We start from the raw sequence: 25,411 nt of genomic DNA, 5'->3' as shown, positions 1-25,411 counted from the left end.
AACCCGCCCCAATAGTGTGGGATTGTACACTTTCAGTAGAGAGTAGACAGACACACTCGCGCGCGGGCTGTGTGCAATGCTAATCGTCCGTCACCGAGATTTTTCGTTCAGTTCACCCGCGATCGCGTTACGGTTTGGTTTCTTTTTTTTATCGGAGATGCAGTTTTTATCCGCCCGGTTTTCCGAACATTATTCGTGTAGATAACGTATCACAGTTTGCAACTACTATACGTGAAATTCCGGATGTTTTTTTTCTCATTGCGAAAAGCGCAAATTTGATCGCGATTTGTCAGCTAAGTTAGTGCATTGTTCTCGTCGCGAATTCGGCGCCGTACCGTGGTACAGTTAAGGGAAGTACTGCTTGCACTCCCAGTACATAAAGTGTGGCGATAAATCGATCTTGCAGAGGATCAAAATTGTTTACCAAAAAAAGCAGAGTAAAGTTGTTTTGTGAAGGTTTAAAGTTTGTGAAATATCAGCCATTCCCCACGCGCGACATGTTCAATCATGATCTTAGTTATCCATCGCTCTATCGGAAACAGAGAGAGCTGTGGAGAGAAAACAAGAGCACGGCGGGTTCATCCAGTCTTCGGATGAATTGCCGCACTCATGAGTGTAGTAGTCGCAGTAGGTTGTGCATTTTGTCGGTTAGGGTGGAAGAAAATAAAAGCGTTTGTTGGTGATGTTGGCAGCTGTGTATCGCAAAATCAGGTGGCAGGGGAAATGAAAACAAAATGCGTTTTTAAAGCAGAGTATCTTATTTGTGCGTGTGTTTGCAGAAATGGAACATTTTGGGAATTCGTATTCGAACGAGCTGAATGGACTTGCTAGCAGTGACTCGAGGTAAATAAGTAATTATTGCAGATTTAATTAAATCACTTAAATTTCAGTGGTTGATAGCGAACATGTTCGAGATTTTTTAAGCTTTAAATATATCAGCAACGTTGCAAATAGATCCCCGAAACATCACTGAATTTATGACATATTATAACATAAACGACGTTAGTTACTTTTTAACTAACAACGATTCGTTCAAAAGTTCTCTTTAAATATTAGAACAGTTGGCTTTTATAACAGCATTTTTGGATTATTTCATTAATATTAGAGCAGAAATTAGAGCTTCAAACGGAATATATTTAACTGGCAATGTCCGGTATCCAAAGTACAACCACTTTGATATTTATTTCTAGTACATTGATGCTTTTTTGCGCCTGGTCACCAGAATGTTTACCGTAACTTTGAGTGACTTTGACCATGACATAAAAAAAGATTGTAAATTAGAAAAGTTGAATGCTTCGGCCATTCCAAACCTTTCTCAATGCTTTTTTGGAAATGCAATTGCACCTCAAACTGTTCCAATGACAATCTTAGCCAAGCCACTCAAAATAAGAAATAGTCAGTTCATTTATTCAGTAAATCATGAAGAATCGTTCCCCACGTTGAACACCGGTCGTCAAACGGTAAGATAACATAGTTCTCACTAGTCTCCTATCTCATGCCCCTCCATGCGAGTCTAAGTCTGTTGATGCCATTTGGTCCTTAGACCGGCGACGACTCTGGGTGCTAAAAGAACCGATCTTGACGAGAGAATACTACCGTAAAAATAAATAGTGGATCGAAAATTAGGCCCAACAAATCTTTAATCTGACTAGTATCGATGATCAGGGGTAAGTGCTGAAAATTCGCCGCCTCTTTACTATTCTAATTTCAAGTTCTGTTATTACTAACAAGCCCGTGGTTCAGATTAACAATTCTTTGTATTTTCTTTCAATTTTCCCGCGTTATAACGTGTTATCACTCGATAGTTTTCCGTTCCATTACGCAGATAAGTTTCTAGGCAATACTCTCACGGTTGGCTGTGTGGAATTCAAATTAATTTTCTTTAGAAAACAGGATACTCTCGGTAGCCGGCTACCCAGAGCTTAAAAAGAACCAAAAACTTACCAAGATTTTTTCCTTTACGCGTGATCGTGTACTCAAAGACTAACTAAACAACTACCTTATAAACTATGCTTTACAGGTCGTATCGCTTGCTTGGAGCGAATTCTAGACCTGATACCCTTCTAAACCTCCAACTTCGCGACACCTATGGAAGAGTCTGACGAATCGTCTTCCTTCCGTTAAGTGGGTGGAGCATCGACAGTTCCCGTATACATTATCCTTTATCCTTCCCAGTGAACGATGGAGATGGGGGCGGCCAGCAATGGTGGCTATCATGCTGTTGAGGTTTTAATGTGAGTCGGATTGGTACGAATTCTTACTTATCATTTTCTGAGCAATTATTATCAGATAATAAAGTCAGCATGCAATCTGCCAAAATCGTCACAACGCAAAGCAATACTTACCGTAGACTTATTTTCAGCATGTAAATGCAGAGAACAGAGTCGAAAAACGTCTTTTTCTTGTACCGAAATCAGGCGAAAATGACGAGAGAGTGACGCCACTTTCTAAACTACCACAGCTTTGCGAAAAATTCAATTTCATTATTTCCTCCACATACTCATTTTCGCTTTGAAATTGACAACGATATTAGTACCTTTTATACATAGCGCTTTGGGGAACGAAAATGCACTAGTAACGATATTTACTTTTCGTTGTTCGATTCCGTTGATTTACGAGCTAGCGATGATATCGGCAGACAAAAGCAGTCGTAGTTTTTTTATTGCTATTCTTATTGTGTGGTCCCCAAAACTTCGGAACATTAAAATTTTGCTTTGCTTCAACCTTCAGTCGAATGCGGTACACTCGTCGTCTACTGCTGCGCCATTTAAAAGTTGGTTATAATACTGCATCCACCTATCGATCAGCTTATACTCGTTCGTAAGAAAGTTCCCATTGGCGTCTCTGCACATGTTGCTTTCGGACGCATAGCTTTCGCACGAGCAATTCACCTTCTTGTAGAATTTCCGTATCCCTATCGCGTAACAGCTGCTCCATCGTCTTGTTATCCCGAGTTTCCTTCTTTTTCGTCGAGGATGCTGCAGCATCCTCGCCCTTCTTCTCAACTAACTGCCGGCTGTCGCCGTCAAACCAATCATTTCCTCGATGCGGAGCTCTCGTATCTAGTACGGTCTCAGCAGTTCTTCTTTTTGTATGTTGCTGAAGCCATCCTCTAATGAAACCGTGTCTAGATACTCTTCCATTGGTAGTGTTGTCTCTAGTTGCTACGTGTATTCCTCGGCTGTTTGATCGTCTTGTAGCTGCAGCGGCTTCCTTGCTCGACGAGTGTTGTACATCGTCGACAGTATTGAGCGCTTGTAGATCGTTACCGGATAGTGGGCTGAACCTAGGTTCGCACTGCGATAGATATGAACGATTGAGATGTCTCAGTTTGTTGATCCGGGGATCTACGGGTGGATACTTTTACGGGGTAGAAGATGGTTCGTGCTAGCCTCGGAAGATTGCGAAGCTCGCTCGTTTTTTACCTTTGTCGTTCGTAATGGTGTGCTAATCGTCCGGTTAGATTTGTACATTGCCTATCGGCCTATCTGAACATAAATGTCGCCGATAAAGAGTTTAATATTTCGCCGCGAGTAGATTTCATAAACATGCTTCAGCTGTGCGTAAAAAGCCCCCTTCTCGTCCTCGGGTATGTCTTCATGAGGGCAATGCACGGTGTTGATACTGTTATTGAAGAAACGGCCTTTGATGCTCAGTACACACATCCTTTCGCTGATCGCCTGCCACTTGGTCAAGCGTTGGCGCATCTTGCCCAGCATTACAAGCTCGTTTGTTGTGCTGCCCGCTCTGATAGAATGTAGTCCCTCGAAGCCCGTTTTTCCACTCCTTCGAGCAAGATCCGGTGAAAACCGATGATCTGGCCACACGATGTAAATATTAAAGAGACCCACGGCTAAGTAAAGCTGATGCATTAAGCCGAGTGTAATTTACGAAAATCAATAAAATAGTGCACACCAAATTTATGTTTTATTTGTAAAAATGATTAAACGCCGGTTTGAAAAATTTTCCTGATTGGAATAGAAATTCTCTAAGAATTCCGGGGTTTTCTAGTTAAAATAAATTCCTTGAATTTCCGGGAATCTACACCTGAAATTTTGTCACGCTATTTCTACAGGAATCTACAACCTGAAATGTGTCAAATATCTGCCATTCAATATTCCGCCCTTAGATGTTGCAAGTGGGGGTTTTCAACTACATGGGTTTTTGTTTATTTGCCCGACTGACCCTTTGTGGCAGGGCGGCCGAAATGCTTCTACCAGAATTTCGGATTTCGAAACAACAGAAATCAAAAGGATATTCAAGTTACCGACTTTTATTCTCCTCTCTTTTTGTTGCGTGCTGCTACCTTTGCTGGATACTTCTGGAATGTTTGGAGGTTGGCTCTTTTGTTGGAGGAGGAGCTTGGCTCTTTTGTTGGAACCTTCCTAGCGACGTTGGAGACGAATCGTCGTAAGCGATCCCAAAAGTCTCGTTCGACTTAGCCTCTATAGCGAGAACGGTCGATGTCACGGTTACTTTTTGCTTAACCAGAGAAGAGAAAGCACTTCTTTTCTCTCAACTTACCCCTATTAGCGAATCGACACCGTATTTTTCACTGATGTCCGCACCACGAGCTGGCACTTTCCGACGGTCTTAGGTTGCCGTCGCATGCGCGCTGAAATCTTTTTTGTGGCGGAAAGCTGTCCCGAAAAAACTTACCAACGGACGTCTGTTAACCACCGGCGTTCGTCACTCTCTATTGCAGCAAAAGGAGAGCGGTGACCTACCTAAACCCTATGTTACGTATTCACAAAAGTCAAACAAAGGTTACTGCATCTATGTGCACAGAACCGTTGACAAACGCTAAAATGAACAAAAATTTACAACTTAATGTGAACAATACAGAAGAGCGGCGAGCATAATGTTGCCAAAACAAATACACTCTACGGGGAGAGTACGCAAAAATGGGTATATTCCCACCCAGTGCTAAATTGTTACCGAGGCTAGCTTGGATACTGTAAAGCAATTCCGAATCGTCTCCTTCGACTTTTCACAGATTTTGTATGCAATTATTACAGATTAGTTTCCAGTCTCAAGTTATTCGATGTCTCGCTGAAAATAATAGAAATGGCCGTCATCTTCGAGCGAATAATAAACCAAACACAGCAAGTTGATCCATCTTTCATTAGCGGAAAAAACAGAGTTAATATTGTTTTGTTTTGTTACAATAGTCATTGTTTTGATTTTTTCTTCTTTTTTGTTGTTGATTAAATAAAGTCAGTATCTTTTGTTTGCGCGTTATAATGAATGGTATATATATCCTGTTAGGTGATTATAACTATGCAATTCTGTTACACCCACCTCGAAAAATCTCCGCCGTTAATTTGTTTCCGACGTTCGTCGACGGAACCTGGTAATTGATGCACGTTCATTTGATTGACAGATGCTTGCTTTGGTTTTGCTTTTGTTTTTGTCTGTCACCAGTAATCGCAGTAAACAGAGGAACAACAACGCTTTTTTTCTGCGCAAATTTTATCAACCTCACTGTACTCACCCTCGTCGCGTTCAGTAATTGTCACAGGTGCCACTTTGCAGCAATTGGTACCGTTTTTTGTTTGGTTTTTTGGTAGAAAATTTACAGTCAACTCATGAAACAAAACACGAACAGATTTATGTAGTTGGCAACAGTCGTCAAAACTGTGTACAGCTATCGCTTTTGCTTGAGTAATTGTAGGCATCGTGTTAGAAAAACTACTGCTTGTTTGTTTTGTTTTGTTTACTTACTTTTATGTTAGACCTGTTCCCCCTACCAAAAGCCTGCTGAGTTCGCGTATAATACTGCGTGGATTAGTTTCCTTTAGGTAGAGCTTTTATGTTTTTGTTACGCTTTTTGTTTATTTTGTTTGGTTAGAAGCACTTCTTTTTTTGTTTGTTTTCGTTTAAGTTTGTGTTTTCGTTTGATTAAATAGGCAATTTAGAGTATAGAGATTGTTGTTTGTTTGCTGCAGTTTATTTACAAATTTATTCTACGGCATCAACTGAAAACAACAATAAGGGTGGACCAAGTAGTTGTTTACATTTTTAATGGTTTCCTTATAAAAAAAACAGTTCGTACTTAAGCGTCATTTTGTTTTGTTCTGCAAAAAGTCTATGGCTTTAGACGAAATAATTTCGCTTCAGTAATGGTTTTTGTTTTGGTAAATCTCGGTGTTCATCGTAAAAATTGTAGATGTTGAATTATTGTCCACCCCAAGGAGGGCTCCGTGAATGAATAACACCCCCTCATGACCCCACTCTTTTATCTTCTGCTACTGACATATTTTGTTTTTTTTGGCATTCACTTATTTTATAGGAAAGCTCCCCTTCACACCTTCGGCGCCCGTTGAAGTAACGATCTAATAACAATGTTTTTTTTTCGTTTACACTTTTGTTTCACTAATTATCTAACGTTCACTTTAGCCATATACCCCATACTTTATACAAACCGCTTCGAATATCTTAACTAGTTCCATTGTTTTAGGTGAATTAGCTAAACATAGATGACCATGGCTTATTTGGGAGTGGTACCGCCGGTGCCACCCCCACGCCAACTCCACTAGGGCAGCGAGTGGAACACGGTGTCAATATCTGGAAGACCTCGTTCGCGACCCCTCGCCGACAGCTCCGACGTCCAGCGGTTCGCCTTGTAGTACATGTCCTTGTACATGGTTGGACAGTTCTGATTCTGATGAGTGGGATGAGAGAGAGAAAGAGAGTGAGAACGTGAGACTGTCAGTGATTTCATCATTCGATCGCAGTAGGCCGGCGAAAGAAACTATCAAAGCTATTGATTGTTTACTTTCTCTGGTGTCATAGTAACAGTTTTCAGTTCATTTCGAAAAAGTTTTAACTAACATTGTGCAATTGGTTTGGTAACAAAACTCACCTTATTCGCTCCGGTGTGGGCAAAATCAATGTTTGTCCGAACCGTACGATGGTGCAGTGCCTGCAGCGGTCTCGCATTGTTACCGAGTGGCGCCTTTGGTGTCTGCTCCGAGCCCTGCATCAACTTCCGGAGGGCGTAGAGCTATCGAGCAGAAATCGGAACAAAATCAATTTTAAACAAGTTCAAAAAATCAAATCAAAACTCACCTCCTGCTTCGTGATGTAGATCGGTTTGTTTAGGATGATCCATACCGTGCTCTCCCAGCAGCCGGGATGCGTGGTGGATCCTTCGTACGTCATGTACTGTTCGGTGTTTGGCAGCAGAGATCGCAGTGAAATGTGCCGAATCGGAGTGGAAGAACCTGTGGCACGAGAATCATATGAGAACCCCTTTTCATAGTGAGTATGGATCAAGTAACTAACCCTTGTAGAGCACCTTATTGAAGGTGCTGGTTATTATCCGCAGCTCGGGATTGGGCGTATCGCCGATCTGCACCATCAGCGAGATACCGACGATTCCCTGGGCTTTGTGCTGTGCCTCGGACATATTGTGGTACAGTTCCTTGTTGAAGCCGTATAATTGAATCTTGAAACGAGAAAGCAGCAGGGAAAAAAAAACCAGTCATTGCGATAGAAAGTTTCCGATAAGATTTTTTTTCTCGCTTTGCCAAGGAAGGACGAGGACGTGTAACAACTGGGTTGCAAAGGTTAATAAAAGGTAATAATCGTTAGGTTTTACAATCCACTAAAAAGCCGGCGTCAGGTTGGCCAAACCGTTCCTCAAGAGGATTACCGGAAGTCACTCGTGTAGTACGTGGAAGGCACGTAGTTTCTGGTCTCCTTTACTTACAAAACACTAAATTACACGTTATTAACATTCTTTCTCTTGGGACGTGTTTTTTTTTCTCGGCTTCCTAGGACCGTTGCTCGAAGCCATTATTTCTGATTACCATCACGTTGTCTTAACTAGTTTTCTTTGGCGTTTTTTTTTTCTTCAGGCTTGAGTCTCCACCGTGGTAGGAAAACTACCTTTTTATGCGAGTGAGACCCTCGTTCTCTTAGCTTTTTTTTTAATGGCAACATCATGTTGCATTTGATATTCACTACATAGTTACAGTTTCGAATGTCTGTGCAGTGGAAATGCAGCAGGAAGAACGGATGGAGAGGAGCATACGACGGCTGGGAACGGCGGAAGTGTACCGACGTGAAACTTATTTACATAACAAGCTTAAAAGCTGGCTTGCAACACCTTTGACTCTGGGTGCAATATTCTCTCAGCCTTGTGTCGTGGATTCTATTTTGAGAACTAGGAGTGTAATTATGGTGACGAAATGATACGGGATAAGTGGAATGTGAAATGATGATGCTGACAGAAAAAATATCTCATGGATTACAGTTTAAAAGAAACCCGGAATTTTTTGTTGAATTATTCGTAACAAAAAGCATGTATTAAATATAACCGAATAATACGTGCAATAGGAAAATTACATGTCTTGAAATCTAGAGCTCCAGCTCTGTGCTAGTAATCTTATTAACTTACAGCTAATTGCACAATGTTCTCAATCTACAACCGTAAGAAAACAATGAAACACCTTTGGGCTTTGATAATTAGTTTCAGCCTAGAGGATTGTAGATGTGATCTACCAGATTCCGGAATCTAGCGGCTAAAGGGCGCGCGTGTAACTGGTGGTGGATATAGTCTAAGAGATGCCTTATCGAACGACAGGTTGTATGAATCTTCATTTAATAGTCACCAGTTGAAGTTTTGTTTGATATTTGAGTTGATTAGCATTGTATATAACGATTCTAATTTATTGCAGACACTTGAGCTATGTGAACCGACCATCAATTCAATCAGACGTGGATGCAAAAAAAAATGTTATGTAATAACTAACTTTTACTAACTTTTCTTTCATGCACGAGTGCAATAACACGAGCAGGAGGATTTGGAAAGATAAGCAGTCCAGTACATAAAAAAATATAAATAGACCCGAAAAAGAACAATTCTTTGAAGTCCTCTCTCTACACAGAAGAAAGCATATATGGATAATGACAACCAGACGATCAATTGCTGCCAGTACTTCATCAATAAAATTGGTGAGTGAGATAATATTAAAAATATCGTAATTATATTATACTTAACAGGTAAAAAAGGATCGCTGATACTCTGATTTGTCTCGCCGAAACGTACACCAATTCTCGTTGACCTGGGTGTACAACTCGAGCCAGCTCTCAGGCTGAAGGTTGTTTTGTGTGTTGATTCCAGAATTCGACCGCGTGACGATGAATTCTCTACCAGCGATCATGCTAAATCTTTGACATCTGGTAAGCTAGTAGATTCAAAGGTTGACCTACCAGAAATATCGTGGTTTGAGGGTCTTGCAGCCGTTTAACGACGATGAGCTCGGGCATGAATGTCTGGAGTTGAGAAACTGGCACGGTACTGTGGACTATTGCTCGAAGGTTATTTTCGCGTTCCCAGCTACCGGACGACGCAACTGTTGGCGCTCTTAACAGCCGCCTCCCAGATACCACCCTAGTGAGGACCAGATGAGATTTAATATTTGTTAAAATATCCTGTATTTCTCGATCGGTATTGACCAAGCTTGTGCTGTTATCCAACCGGAACTCGCTGCAATATCTTCGGCGAGTTTCTGTTCAATCAGAATCTTTTCTTGATTTCGTTGCTTTCAGGTTGAAAACGCATCGCTTGATACACGCCAACTGCACACAAAACTGTTCGCTGATCAAGTGTCCGCTTCTCTATTTCGTAGTTGGTGTTTGTGCGATGATCCGAAAGGTTGACAGATTCCAGTCTGGTGCTCGAACAGTCTCGCCGAATCTGATAGCATCTGATGCTTTGTATTTGGTATGTTCTTCTGCAGATTCACCTTGAAAGTGAACACATCTTAATGTGGTAACCAGTGCATTCCAAGTGGCTTGACTGAATTTCATTCGTATAGAACCTTGACGTGAATAACGCTTTTACTGATATTTTTAAATGAATTGAGAACTCCACTTATGTAGCGCAAATCCTTGGCTATGGAGAATCTTATTGATTTGCTCATTCAGTTGTGTGGCTTCCTCCCCTGACTCCACCCTGGATGTTAGATCATCGACGTAGACGTTATACTTGATCCGCTCCGCTATAGCTGGATACTGCTGTTCGTATACTTTTGTTGTCTTCTTCACCGCTGATATCGCAAAGAACTCAGAATTTTTCAAGCCATAGCCATCATGAATAAACGAAAGTGTTGAACTGATTTATCTGATGAATCTCCCCAGTAAATACGCTTCTGATGGAACCGTCAAAAACGACTCGGAGTTACGCTGATAAAAACATATAGTTTGCTCATGCGCATTCTTATGACACAAATACCTTCGGAAGAAGTTTCTCCAGGCTTCAAGCGTAACTCTTTGCATTTGGGACTGATGCTTTTGATAAACTTATCGGAAATACACGGTAACAGATCCTATCTTACTTCTGTAATCGACAAAATACACAGGGACGTCAAGCGGAAAGACAGGGTTCAGGTTGTTGAGCACAATAAAGTCTTCAATTTGGGCTAAACTATTAAAATTTATCAGTGCACAATTTCGTACATGATGGAACTGTATAAAGGTGACTTTCGCAAGCCGATCGTGGTCAACGACCTGAACAGGAAACTTTTCACAGATCGAACAGGAATGGATTACAGTTGGAAGAAGCACATTCGGCTATTCTCGAATGGACAAACAAGTAGAGAAAGCAACAACAGAATAAGGAATATGGATCTCTATACTGGACTCATTGCTCCTAATTCTGAACCAGTGTCCAGCATTATTTTCATCCTCAAACACTTTACTATGGACTCTGACGACTGAACTCTGGAGTTATGGATTCCAGATTCTGGTACCTGATCTACAGAATAAGTGCTTTCGACGCTGATCAGCTCGGCATTCTCAAAACTGGACTCGAGGCTCGAATCTTTCGGTATTGAATTTAATTGTGTGGTCAGTGAACTATAACTCGGGAATCTGCATTTTGGATTCAAGTCTTATTTTTTCATCTTCGACGTATGATAGTTTTCCAGAGTTTATACGAGGGCAGTAATAAGCAATATGAAAATGAGTGGGCCCTGGTGGCTCACTTATTGACGGAGCGTTATTTATTCTGACAAAATCAGATCGATCGAAATGATAACACTGCAATCAATTATTCAGCCACACTGGGAATCTTACTCAACAAACAGTGTCAGATTTGGATTTTGGTTCGTAGCGGTTTTACTTTCAAAGTTAGATTTTTTTTGTCATTTACATTTCCCCACTGGATCCAAATTTTGATATCGAAGTTCGGCTCTGCCTCCATTTTATCTTGAACTGTGGTCAGCACAGGGATTATTTTCAGTTCCCAGGGTACAGTCTCTTTTGGCTGTTACAGTCGTTTTCAGTGCTCTGTTCCGAATTGGCACTTGGAGATCTGGTCCTAATACGTACATGGCGTAGTCTGAGATCTAAAAACCTGTTTCAAGTCACCTAGTGGTGCAATTGTGTCTTTTCCATTAACGAACACTAGGGTTCTACGGGTGGAAAAGTTGTATTTTAATGCTTTTATGTTCTTCTTGTCAGTGACTGACACGAACTTGCTGCCAGTTAGACGATAAATCTAAACTAGCACCAAATTGTAGTCCGTTAGACAGAAAATCCAAATAGTAACAGCAAGGTGGTGTCGATTGCGGTTCAGGAGGGGTACGCGGTGTTAGGTTATGTAGCCGCACCTCTATATAGTCATTTTCTATGTACACATTGTCACTTTTAACCACGTGCTTTAAGTTATTATGCCAAACGAAACGTTCAGGTTGTGTTAAAAAAAAATAAAAATCAACGGCGTTGGGTCGGAGCAGAGCTTTTAAGTAAACCTTTCTCATGATGACCAGAATAAGAACAATACTTCCTTTTCGAGATTTTTCGTTCACTTAGCTCGATTGTAGGTCTGACTCAGGCAGAACCAATTTCACGACATTAGAATTGGTATTTTGTTATTCCGATCCGAGCCTGAGCTCTCGCTCGCTCATCCGTGATTTTTACATGCACGACGCACACATACCCTTGCCGGTAGGACAACAAGCGCTGTGCCAGCTTCGAATCTATCGAAGCAACCCACTGCTCACATGCATACAAAAGATTGTTGCTATCCCATTCACGTCTATTCAAGTTTATTTCAAGTTAGTTTCTCGCGATGATTCACGTTCACTTTGCTTCTTTCATGCATACTCAAACTCGCAAGTTGGAAATACCGAACAGGCATGTAAAGCCCATATGCACCATGCTTGAAATAATCTAAAATATACCAACATTTTACTATTTTAAGTTTGACCCCGCACCACATATTAACGAGAAGAACTTGAAGGATCCGCTTCTGTGTCATCTGCGAGCACGTCTCATAGCAACAACAGACGAACGAAACACTCTTTGCTATGCTGGCAATAGCCATGGCACACTGGGACGCAAGGCAGCTGGCATTATGAAAACCCTCTGCCATATGCGTACCCACTACAACCTGTCGACGATCTGACCACAGGAATCGATAATTATAAGGTAAAAAATTCGGACGAGTGTTACAATACAATCGCCCTCACAGAAACCTGGCTTCGTGAGAGCACTGTTCCACTGCAAGCATTTGGTGCAATCAACGTACTGATCTCAGCTCAGGCAACAGTCTCAAGACTACCGGTGGCGGGGTGCTAGTTACTGTCCATCGTCGGTTCTAAGCGCAACTGATTGAGAATATTTTGGTGTGAATCAAACTAGCTGACTACGCACTGTGTTGTTTATTTCGCACAGATCCGTACTGGCATTGCATGGATTTCCGCTCATACAAGCGCTGATAGCTCGTAATTTTTCGCTTCTTTGAAATTAAAAATAGCTCCATTTTTGACGGTTTCATCTTCGACAAGACTTGGCTTTAGTAGCAATGTTCTCCGTTGGGTGCAATCGTATCACAGAAATCGTTGTCTAACTAGCTGTTAAGATTGGTGATTGTGTGTCCGAACAGTTCTTTTCCTCAGTTGGTATCCCGCAAGAAAGTCATCTTGGTCCTTTGATTTTTTGCCCATATTTCAGCGACGTCATTTTTTGCTTAAAAAGCCTACGGTTACCATTGACCTCAAATTACACCACAGAATCAAAAATACAGACGACGTTACTTTCCTTCATCGTCAACTTGCAATCTCTGGGGTTTTGTGCGAAATCAACCGAATGACCCCAAATCCTAAAAAGTACGGGACTCGGTAAACGACATTTTTTACTCAAGATTGAACTCAGGTCTCTGGTATCTGCATACCGGACTCTGATCGTTAGCCTTCGAATTTTGGACCCACGGCTAGCGCTGATCTCTGGACTCTAAACTTGGGAATCTAAATTCAGGTTTTTGGATTTGTTTTGAGCAGCAATTACTTCGCTTGGACTTTGGATTTTGACATGCGGACTTCAGGTTCTTGCAGTTTAACTAGGATCTCTTCATCCTGAACTCACCAAACTTAAAACTGGAATCTGAACTCACGATTCTGATCTATCGACTCTGAATTTGCCAAGAATTTCTGGGTAGTGAATTCTGATCTCAGATCTCCGAATGCTGTACGATCGTAGTTCAACTATGGCCTTATATTTCAGAACTGGGGAAACTGCATTCAGTACTCCGAGCTCGGAAATTGACCTCTATACTGTGAATAGATTGATAGTCTGGACTCATTTGGAACTCTACTCTTTAGATTTTGGACTCCAAACGCCGTGCGACAGAATCTAGCTACTGGCTCTGACTATAACGCTCTGGACTTCAGACACCAAATCCTGATTTTTGCAAGCTATCGAGAATTCTGGAGGTTGGATATTAAATTCTGAACATTGTTCAGCGGCGGTGGAAGTCCCTAAATTCTCCTTCATACATATCGTAACTGTTCTCTTGTCTGAAAATATTGACCGTGCTTTGCGCGCCGTGCTGATTGCGCGCTGAAATGTCAGTTCACCGATGACAAAATGGATGATGAAATATCCCCTGATAAAGTCCTTGCATACCAGCAACAACCGGATGGTTTGATATGAAAATTTCACAGAATCCGACAAAGCATTACCCGGCCAAGGGGATTGCGGGATTAAACTAAAAGCTTTTATTGGTGTGATCTCACACAGGCCAGTGAGATTGTATATTACAACCATTTTACGCATCACTAGTGTGTATTCGTACCGACTCGGGAAGTAGAAATTGAGGGTGTAATCACTATCAGCATCACTGATCCTCTCAGAAATTTTATAATAACCCTTCTCCGCACAGTGAGAATCATTTGGAAGTAGTCAACCAATGCTAAATTGTCCCCCATGGAGGGCTCGTATCCTAGGATAGCTGTTTCATCCTAATGGATGACTATATAAGTTTAATCTGAAACATGCTGTTGATAAAAGGTCTCCGAAAACCGAGCGTTGACTCTGATCAATATATCTTGTGCAGCAGGTTCATGAGGAGGTTAGTACAACAGCAACAGAAGCGTTAAATACCACACGTGGAAATCAGCTTAGAGCACCAATAAAGCAACAGACGAGAAAGCAAGGCTAAGAGCCGAATGCTTGTGGCGGATACGCATCAGACAAGTGAGCGATTTTGTTGAGCTGAGGGCAAATCTTCGGCGTAAGAAACGTGAGCACCATGTGAAGTACTCACGTAAGCACAGAAAATCTTTGCCGGGAATTGTGTGCTGTTTTACAAAATGATACAATATCTGAGGCGAAGAAACGCTGGTACCGTTGTATTGTGGTGTTCGTGTCGTTCGAATGAAGTATCGTGCATCCGTGTCACTCAATAGAGACGCTGCTGTGATTTTTCCTCTTCATTGTTATTATTCATTCTTTGAGAGAGAGAAAAAAAAAAGCTTCTGTAATTTGTGGCTGCCAAAGGTTTTTACACATTTCTTCCCAAGCAGCCCCGCTTGTTGACTAGCAGTTTCTACAACAAAATTCGTTGAAAAGGAGCGTACATCAACCATTATTCAACTGATTTAATAACTAAAAAAGCGCACCAGCAATAGTTTATGGTTATGCAACAAACCGCGGCCATTACATGTTGCAAGTGTTGCTTGGGTTGTGTTTGAACTTCTACCTATTGAACTTCATCCTACCAATCGTGATCTTTGTGCGGCTCAGAGATTTCAAACTGACTGACGGAATAATATTTGACTATAACGAATTTTTAAAAGGTCCGCCCATATAAGCTCAGGATTGTGGTGTTCAGTTTGGGGTAAAGCCCACACGAAAGAGCACCGTGTCTATGTACCCACCCATAAAGTTGAGATCCATGGAGTAGTCATCGATTCGAGTTTCACACGCGTGGATCTGTTAGAGTATGGAGTTGGTTGCTGCAAAGATTGCTTGCTCCAGTCAATAAACATTTTGGATTGCAAGCGACTGCATTCTGTATCAGTTATATGGGACTGGACAAGAACCTATGTCCATTAGGACTTTCGCGGGTTTTGCTTTTTTTTAAAGAAACCTTTTTGAGCGACTTAGTGGAATATTAAAATTAACCTCCTTAAGACAGATGACTGCCGTTGATTTCCACTATAATATTATAATAGTTTTTTTGGGCAAAATACATTCTTTTCAACATTCGACTTTAGGCCACGGGTCAAGAAGCGTTCTTCTAATGGAAGCACTCTTTGGTAGAAATGCGAGAGAGAGAGAGAGAGAGAGAGAGAGAGAGCTACGCCAACGACTATGAAAAACTCGTCACTTTCTTAGGTTAAGGTTCGGCACGGTGACTGAGGAAACTCAAAAGAAGACGTCTTTCAGTGTGCCTGGAAGCTATAGGAGAAAGGAAGTAGATTTTCTCGCATGAGATTCCATTTAAGACTCTTTCAAAAAAAACACACCACTTGTTACTTTGTTATTATTCACGCCAGAAAAATCTCGTTTCTCCCCACAGTGAGCAAGATGAGTGAATCAAAAAAGTATTTTCCCTAAGTGCTCCCACTGACCTATAGTGCGCCACTTGTAACAGCTGTTAATGGTGAAACTGGAGTTTGATCTTATGTTACGTACTTCACATCCAACTGCATCATACTAGAAATGTGGTACTGACCACGTTCAATATGCTATTCGCGGCAGAATACTTTTTTGTGATGAACAACATGCAACACGGCAATATTAAAACCCAGATCCCCGTATACATGGACAAGGCTATAATTGATTCGTCTACATGATTTAACACCGCGCACCAGCTCCGAGCACATTAAAAAAATCATGTCGAAATACGGAGAAATAGAATCCATTACGAATCACAACTGGAGAGTTTTTTCTTGTCAAGTTCAACCGCCGTGTGACTAGAATGCAGCTGAATCAACCTATTCCTTCTTACTTGACCAACGAATGCAAATCTGCTCAAGGTATCACCTACACGGCACACCCACGTGCCAGTTCTGTATCCAGACGGCACCCTACAGCAACTAACAAACACTTCCGGACCACAAATTAAGCATTTGATATTATGAAAAGTTCACATGATCTGGCAATTACACAGTACTATCATGTATACGTGCCGGCTCGGGAAGTAGAAATTGATGGTGCAATTACTGAGGAGAATTAGACATGTGAGGACCCGCTGAGGTATGAAGTTTGCTGTTTCAGTGACTCCTTACTTCCGCCTGAAAAAAAAAATAATAGATTGCGAGCAATTGTATTCGCTCGTTGGAAATAAAGAAACCTTCTCACCAATTGTGGCAATAACAACCGGTGAGGCAAATGCGGGGTGCAAATCATGGGGATGACTGTGACTGTGAATTCGCATGATCTTATGATATGTCCTACGTGCAAGCTTCGCTAGGATAAACTTAAGCGCTCTTTCCATGGATACACGACACACTCTTTTGCAAACATTCTTTAAAGTGTCGTGCTACCATCAGTTACTGATCGTCCGAGAATGTCATAGAAAATAGCCACCGGCGTCCCTGTGATAGGCTGGTGATAGTGCCGTGGGCTAGGACCAGGATCCCATGATCGTAGCAGCCCCACACATCATGCTATGGCTGCATCGTATCGATGGTTTTGTCACATTTTTTTTGAAAAACACTAAATCAGTACAACAGCTACAGAAGCGTTAAATACCACACGTGAAAATCAGCGTTGAGTACCAATACAGCAACAGATGAGAACACAAGGCTAGGAGCCGAATGCTTGTAGCGGCTACACGTCAGGGTTACGGGTTAACTATCATCGGCGTAAGTCTCTAAAAGGAAATTTTCGCCAGGAATCGTGCGCCGTTGTACAAAGCGATACAACACCTGAGGCGGAGAAATGCACCAGTACCGTTGTATTATGACGATCGGGTCAATGGAAGATGCATGTAGTGAAGAGGCATGCAATAGAGACTGCTGTGCTTTTTCATCTTTTTGTTATTTTTTATTGTTTGAGCGAATGAAACAAAAAAAAGGTTTTATGATCTGCTGCTACTAAAGGTTTTTACACATTTCTTGTGTCGGCAGTTGGGTGAGTCGGTAACATCCAGTCGTTTACCATTTTTGTATTTCTAACCCATGACTTGGACTTCCATTTCCCGTATATCCCATAATTCATATCTCTATTCGTATTTTTTACGTTTCAATTTTTTTCTGGGGCCTAATCCCGTGTATAAATGGCCCCTTTGTAAAAAGAACCATATGAAGGTAAAATGGATGTCGATCAAGATTCGTCAACATGGTTTCCAATTCCCCGTTTGAAGCCGTACCTATTGAACTTCATCCTACCAATTGTAGTCTTTCTGCGGCCCAGAGATTTAAAAATCCCGAACTGAATGACATTTGGACGTAACCGATTTATATAACCCCCCCCCCCCCCAGATAAACTCAGAGTTATGGTTTTCAGTTTATATCAAGATCCATACGAAAGAGTGCCGTGTCTATGTCCCCGCTCATTAGGTTTAGATCAATGGAGTAGTCACCGATTAGAGTTTCACGTGCTGTTGGATCTGTTGGAGCCAGGGGTTGTGGCTGTTACAATGATTGCCTGCTCAATGTAAATTAAGATTTTGGATTGCAAGCGACTGCATTCTGGATCAATTATACGGGACTGGACAAGTACCTATGTTGATTAGGACTTTCGCTTTAAAAAAAAAACAAAGCTTTTTGAGCGACTTGGTGGAATCTTAAAATGAACCCTCCTAAGACAGATGATTGCCGTTGAATTCCATTATAATATAATAGTTGAATTAAAATGAAGATATGTTTTATCAGGCGTTTGCTTTGCCAAAATACATTCTTTTCGACATCCGACTTTAGGCCACGGGTCATGAAGCATTCTTTTAACTTCACGATTTGGCCAAACAAGTACAGTGGAGGACGATTTGAGGGTTTCTGGTCGAGTTGGCCACATCCCAGGGTATTCCGGGAACCTGGTTCCTCCAGCAAAGAGGACACTTTTCAATCGGTTATAAACGGAGGAACTAGGCTCCTGGAATACCCTGGGATGTAGCCAATTCGACCAAAGGTCCTCAAATTGTCCTCCTTTGTACTTGTATTGCATAATCTTGAAGTTTGACAAAACGGGTTTTATAACTGGTCGAAAAGTGTACTCTTTACCGGAGGAACCAAGTTCCCGGAATACCCTGGGGTGTGTTCAATTCGACCAAAAACCCTCAAAATATCCTCCACAGTACTTGTTTTGCAAAATCATGAAGTTTGACATGCCGCAAGATGGGTTTTATAACCGGTTGAAAAGTGCCCTCTCTGTCGGAGGATCCAGGTTCCTGGAATACCCTGGGGTGTGCCCATTTCAATCAAAAACCCTTTTCCAATGCATTTGTTTTACAAAATCATAAAGTTTTATGTTTCGCTAGACAAGTTTGAAAACCGGTATGAATGTTCTTCGTTTTTCGGAAAGGAGGGGTAACCCCAGTACTCCCAACAATATATCCGTAACTATGGTTATTTCCGGAAAGATAGTCTTGGTTCCTAAAGCTAGATGAATTTTGTGATCGTCTCTAAAAAACCGCATCATGTTTGGTTGGAACGCGGCTGAGTACCATTATTTTGAAATAATTTTTTTAATGAAATTGGATTGAGGTTGGGGACGCAAGAGTTAATGGAAACTCTAAGCACTCTCTTGCAGAAATTCGAAGGAGAGCTACGCCACCAACTATGACAACCTCGTATGCCCCCTTAAGTTAAGATTAGGCAGTGTGACTGTCGAATAGAAGACATCTTTCACTGTGCCTGGAAGCTATAAAAAATGAAAGAATATTTCCTCCCCTGTGATTCCTTGTTAAGACTCCTTCAGGGGTTGTCTAATAGCATAATAGAGGAAGTGCAACCAGTTGCAAATAACTCCTGGTCTTGACAATCTCAGAGCCTTCAAAATTAAATTCAAATTGTTGAAGAATGCGAATTAGCGCTTGTTGAATTGATTCAACAAGCTCCTTGCGATTAACATTGTTCCTAAATATTACAGGCAAGTGAGAGTGATTGCCATTCTAAATCCTCCTGATAATCCTCCTCCGATCACAACTCGTACCGGCCGATTGAAATATTGCCCTGTATCTGGAAGTTGTTAAAAAAACGATTCTGTTTCGTCAGGACGATTGGATCGAAACTCTAATCGATGACTACGCCATTGATCTCAACTTTATGGGCGGGTACATAGACAAGGTGCTCTTTCATACGGTTTTTGCTTAAAACTGAAAACCACAATCCTGCGCTTATCTAAGAGGGCTTTTAAAAATCGGTTATGGCCAAATATCATTCCGTCAGATATTTTGAAATTCTTAGGCCGTAGAAAAATCACATGAAGTTCAATAGATGGGACTTCTAACAGGGAATTAGAGTCTTTGTTGATGAACATTGATCGACATCCATTTGATCCTCATTTAGGCGTACTAAAAGACACACAACTTTTTCTTGTACTAAGGCAAATTGACGAACGATTACCTAGCGTTTTGTCATGGCAATGAAAAGTAGTGAAAGGAAAAATGTGACTGAACCTACTTGTGCATAAAAGGCAATCTTCCCAAATGAACATCGAACACCATGTTCGCTCTAGTTCTGTGCTCATCCTACACCATTATTTCGTGTGCAAACTCGAACGCGCTAATGCGTACCAAAACACGAGCACATGTTCGTCTGCACAAACGAACCCCATGTACGTACGCGGTGTACGTACACACAGGTTCTTGATACTAGTTTTCTCTTTCTCTCACCCATCATCACTAGCATTGACTCATTCTGTTCTGTGAGTGCCTTTTTTATGTACGCACATGGTGTACGTACACGATGTTTAAACCTAAGTTGGCACATCGTTCGCTTGGGTTCGATGTTCGATGCGAACCTTTACACAAAGACAAAGCATGTTTGAGGTTGAACGCGTGCACGAAATTGTGTACACGGGTGCAAACTTGTCGATGTTCATGGGAAGACTGATAAAAGGTACACCATTAAACTTTGATAATGTCGGCTCTAGTATTTCCAACCTATCTCATTAGTAACTAGGGGTCTAACATGGTACCAGTTAGGCATTAAATACAATTTCAATTCATTTCTGTCTCGTTTTTGGAGTGGATATTGTATAGTGCCAGGCGTTTGGCTTCCAAGTCAACTAACAACAGCTCGTTTTCTCTGCTTCATCAGCAAATCAGAGCTTGTGTGCTTGCTTTCCGAGACATCACTTAAAACCAACCAGTTGCAGTTGAGTGACGATTTAGCGTCTAACTGGTACCAAGTTAGTGCTAGTTACTGATGAGTTGAATCCGAAATACCGAACACAACTTTAGAATGCCTTTTGACAATGTTTAGATAGAATTTTTCGGAAAAATTTAAGAACGAATATCGCAAAACTATTGTTAACTTTCCTAGTAAGAGATTTTCTAGAGTGTAATTAATCTCTTATGAGCTTATGTTTAGCATAAATTATTCCGAAAACTTGATTTTTTCCTAATAATGTTTGGTCTTTTGACTAAAGTGCCAATACCTGATTTAGGACTGGGTGTATCCAACGGGGAAAAACGATCGGAAATGGTAAGTGAAGCTAAGCAATCATGTGGAAAAAATTCCCCCCAGAGGCGAGATTCGAACTCGCAACCTTTGGGACTCCGGCCCAAGGCGAACCTGCCCGTTCGAATTAAACTAATAATTCAATTTTTGGTCTTTTGACTTGTGCCAATACCTTATTTAGGACTGGTGGTATCCAACGATTCGCTCCCGTCATACCTCTGCTCACTGGGCAAGGGACCAGAAATCGACAGTCTTCATTAGCTCTGTCACCCACCGAAGTACGATGGGTAACGAACTAAAAATTAGACATCAGACGATAATAAAAACCCGGGCCTTGGTATCTAGCGGGGAAATTAAATAGATCAAATGTGATCAGCTGCCGTTGTGTGTGATTCTCGCTTTGCAGGCAGTGGGATAATCATATGTTCTTTCTGGGATGTCACCATACCCAGGGATAGCATAAGGGTTAGTGGCCGGACGGAGTCTCAAAGGTTGCGAGTTCGAATCTCGCCTCTGGGGGGAATTTTTTTACATAATTGCTTAGCTTCACTCACCATTTTCGATCGTTTTTCTCCGTTGGATACCACCAGTTTTTCCATTGGAGACTATCTTAAATATTGCCGCTGATGTAAGACCCATAGTACACTTACCTCCCCGGGAAAGCTGTACCCATGGATGTGATGCTCCGAACCCTGATTGTTGTCCGTTCCGTAGTGGAAGTAGATCTCTTCAAACTGATACCGGTAGGCGAGCGGTCCGCTGGAGATGTTCACGTGCTGCTTGGTATCTTTGTCCACCCGGAACACCAACGATTGACCGGTATTGTGCAGCGTGCCGGAGATCTAGGAGAAAAGCAAAATAAATGTTTATTAAGGGTGGGATCGGATTTTTATAGTCGAATAAATTTCTTTCATCCGTTAATGCAATTTAGTCATTTTCGCTCTCAAGCTTTTCATTTTATTGCCGAAATTTTATCACCGAACCCAACAACGGCGTCTTGAAGGTGGTGATAGCACGCGAATAGAAAGCCTAACCATAATCAAATTCATGGCAATGTTCCAGAAAAAGAGACCATTTTACGCGCCTGACTGCCTGCAATCGCAGCGCATCTTCCGCGAAGGAAAACTTCCCATATATACGCCCGTCTGCTTCGATGAGACTGCGAGCTACGACGTCATGTGACACGTGGCCCACTTTTCACCATCATAGCACTCTGTGGAAAGATTTCTTTTCAAGCAGCAACGTCATGACCTACCTTGTGCTTGTCGATGTGCAGTGACCTTAGGTACGGATCGTAGAGCAGCTTCTCCGGTTCCACGTTGATCGGCGACTGGCGGCGTCCCTTGTTGCACATGTTCCACTGTGGGTTGATTAGACCCCAGAAGGCGGGACCTGGAAGAAAGAGAGAGGGAAAAAGTATTTTACTATTTTCAGAAACGGTCAGAAGGGTTCAATGGTTCGAGAACTGCACTCAAACTGATCCATCAGTTAATCGAAAGCAATAAAGTAATCGTGTTCTCCACCACTACGCGAGGGTACGAGGGGGGAGAAACAAAACGGAAAAGGCAAAAATCAACACGCGGTTTCAAATTGAAGGAACAGCACTTTCGCATGTCTAGCCCGAATATGTCTTTCCGAGTTGAGCTTGTTCTGTTTTTTGCCCTCTTATCGAGCACCGGTGGAAAGGAATTATTTTCCGACCCCCGCTGGTTTGAAGTTTTCCAGTTAGGTAACCGCGTTCGGAACTAAGTTTATTTTGTTTGGGCAAACAACTGACGTGTGACTGTACGCCGCCTACTGCCACCAGCAGGTGGGCAAAAGCACTTGCTCTATTGAATATGTTGAAGGGGCAAAACAATCCACACCGAAAGGTCGTCTATTTCAGGTGCCGTTCCACCATTAACACTGGCGGCCATTCCCGCAACAACCCGAACGGAACACAAACAAAAGCGTCTTCCGTTCGTCGATGCAAAGGCAAAAGGCGTAGTAACTTTCGTTATCTTTTGCGCTTTATCTTTAGCCCACCCCCACCGTTTATGTACCGGCCGTGGAACCGACCGTGCCCCGGGATCTGTCTGTCGAGAGGGTTTTCCGGTGAATGCGTGAGGGTTTATTTGTTTTTTTTTCTTGCTTCTTGATTCGTCTTGGCTTGCTTCGACCGCTGAACCGAACTGGGGGGAACCGCGAGTAAACACAACAAAAGCAACCAAGTTGTCGAATCTCGATTAGATTAACTTTTTCGGTGGCAGCGGCTCGGTTGACTCCTCGGGGCGATGTGGTGGAAGTTTTCTTGTAGTAGGTCGTTTTGTCGATCCGAAGCTGCTTTCCGCGCTGAGAGGAGTTTTCTTTGGTGTAACTGATGAGCGCTATAGGGTAGTTTTTGAAGGCAATAAACAGAAAATTGGATTCTGGGAGCTGATTGTTTTCTTTCTCCTGATTTATCAGATATTCTAAATGTTAACCGACGAAGCTTTTATGATTATTAACTGATTCAGACTTACATTTCCAAAACGTTCTACACTCAAAACAAACAATCGAATCAACTCTGGTTTGAATGTTTGAGTCCGTGTGACTACTTTATGAGCAGATCTAGTAACCGCTGGAGTACCCTCTCCAAGTCACATGCACGGCTGCTGTCACTGTCGCTGTGTTGTTATTTTTTTTTCCACTCCGCATAGTAGGCGGCCACGAAGGATGAGTGTATAAAAAAAACAAAATGCTATTATTTGCAGACATTCTCCGGGGGAGCTGTCACCTATCCATGGTTTTTCGGGACGGCAGATACATACTTCAATAATTCTGCAGTCTCACGCACCAGGGTCAAACCGACCATCATCGCCCTGTTCTATTCGGCTGTTTTCAAATTGTCCCGAAGTGCAACCCTGACTCACTTCACACATTCAGAACGCGAATGTTTTAACCAAATAAAAGCACTCGCTCTCTGTCCGTTCCCTTTCCCCCTGTTTCTGACCATAAGAGGGGAGTTCGGTAGAGAAAGGATGGGTTTTTGGGCGTTACGGGCACACGTGTAATAAAAATGATTTTTTCATGTTACTGTCTGCCCGTTTCGTGTGTGTGTGTCATTCTGTCCACGCGACTGTGACTGTGGGTCGACTTCCGGACCGGACTGGACCCGCAGCACAATTTAATATGTGAATGTTTTGAATATTCAACAGTTGCAGAAAGTTGCATGCGCTACAAAAAAATCGATTCACTGCTAGCGCAGTAGGCGGCGTTGCACAGAAAATAGCGCTCAGCAGCCGGCTACCGCGAGAGAGTGCAAAGATAAAGTTGCAACGGGGTTAAAAAAAAGGCTACCGTCGTCACCACGGGAAGTGCAGAATTAAGCGGTACGTGATTAGAGCGTTCAATTGTCAGCTACTTACTTTTCCGCCGCCTGCTGCTGGAATGGTGGCCGCGATGGCAGCAATTACACAAACTGACGCCGTGCACAGTACGGTCTGTGGTTGCCCTCCGGAAGGAGGGCAAAATCGTGCTTCGTTCGTGGTTAAAATTGAGCTATCTTCACGAGTCGAGAAACAAAAAAAATCAAGCAAGCAAGCTCGAGCGAGCAAATACCAACCAGAATTCCGACATTTCTTCTCGTGAATACCAATGAACTCACGCTCAATACCGTGGGGTTATCGGTGAAGGTGCCGAGGCTAGACGCCAAGCGTACGGAAGCGCACGGATGAGGCGACGTTCGAAGAAAACATTTAAATTGCCTTCAGCATTCAGTGATGGGAACTTTAAAAGTGAGATTCCACGGGTTTCTTTGCACTACCTTGACGTTGCTAGGGCAACTGGTGCCGGAGATACAACAAGCTAGAGGAATTTCTGTTTTTTTTTTTGGTTGTTCGCCTCCTTGGATTGAAGCGGCGTGGCTGGAAGGCTATAGGAATGCGAGAATTGAACGTAAACGGGAATAATTGATAAAGCTAAAGGAACATTGTTTGCATTCTTCATTTTTCGCTCGGCATTCGCTTGTTTTTCCGCGAGGCCTTCCTGACAGAGGGGTCTGAGAATGTCTGTTCGTAAGCTTACGGATATTTTGCTACTGGTGGTTCTAGGGATTTCTTCGAAATGGATCAAAGTAGTCGCAAATAGTGACCTTTTCATTGTTGATGTTAACCGTCACGACACAGAGACGGCGGCGAGTAACCTTTGTTTCGAGACCGAGATCGCAGCAATCGTTTCGTGTCAATTCACAATTCGGTTTCGTTTGTTGACATTTTTCTACCCTTCTATCTTATCGTGCACATTCAAATCTGGCACCTAATAATCAGCTGCTATCGCCAGGTATAAAAGAGGGGGGTCGGTATTACGTTTTATATTCTATAGAGAAAAAAAACAGACCGGTTTCCGTCATATTGCTTTGTATCGTGACAAAGGACAGTAAAGTATGGTGCCTAGTGGTGATCGTGTTACCATGTTTGCTGTCGCCACCGTAAAATGGAGGAACTCTTTGAAAAGTATTTGAATCAATTTTCTGAATATCAAGCAGATATTATCGCATTTTTCAAACAATTAGTGGCGCCAATAAAATA

General features: G+C 42.2%; 1 protein-coding gene across 14 annotated transcripts in view; it reads right to left on the bottom strand.

The window, feature by feature from the left end:
• Window positions 1-6,259: 6,259 nt before the first annotated feature.
• LOC131691735 (carbonic anhydrase-related protein 10) overlaps window positions 6,260-25,411 on the bottom strand; it is a 57,568-nt gene continuing 38,416 nt past the window's right edge. For all 14 annotated transcript variants that reach the window (XM_058978383.1, XM_058978369.1, XM_058978421.1 and 11 more), the window contains exons 4-9: window positions 22,120-22,256; window positions 21,515-21,706; window positions 7,288-7,450; window positions 7,072-7,226; window positions 6,866-7,006; window positions 6,260-6,664 (exon numbers count right to left, since the gene is read on the bottom strand). In XM_058978383.1, coding sequence (XP_058834366.1) covers window positions 6,536-6,664; window positions 6,866-7,006; window positions 7,072-7,226; window positions 7,288-7,450; window positions 21,515-21,706; window positions 22,120-22,256 — 917 coding nt within the window. In that variant the 3' untranslated portion in view covers window positions 6,260-6,535. The remainder of the gene's footprint in view (window positions 6,665-6,865; window positions 7,007-7,071; window positions 7,227-7,287; window positions 7,451-21,514; window positions 21,707-22,119; window positions 22,257-25,411) is intronic.

This window comes from Topomyia yanbarensis, chromosome 1 (assembly GCF_030247195.1).
Source record: "Topomyia yanbarensis strain Yona2022 chromosome 1, ASM3024719v1, whole genome shotgun sequence".
In the NCBI taxonomy this organism is placed as follows: domain Eukaryota; kingdom Metazoa; phylum Arthropoda; class Insecta; order Diptera; family Culicidae; genus Topomyia; species Topomyia yanbarensis.
The sequence above is the reverse complement of the archived record's forward strand: the minus strand, read 5'-3'. Positions and strand labels throughout refer to the sequence as shown.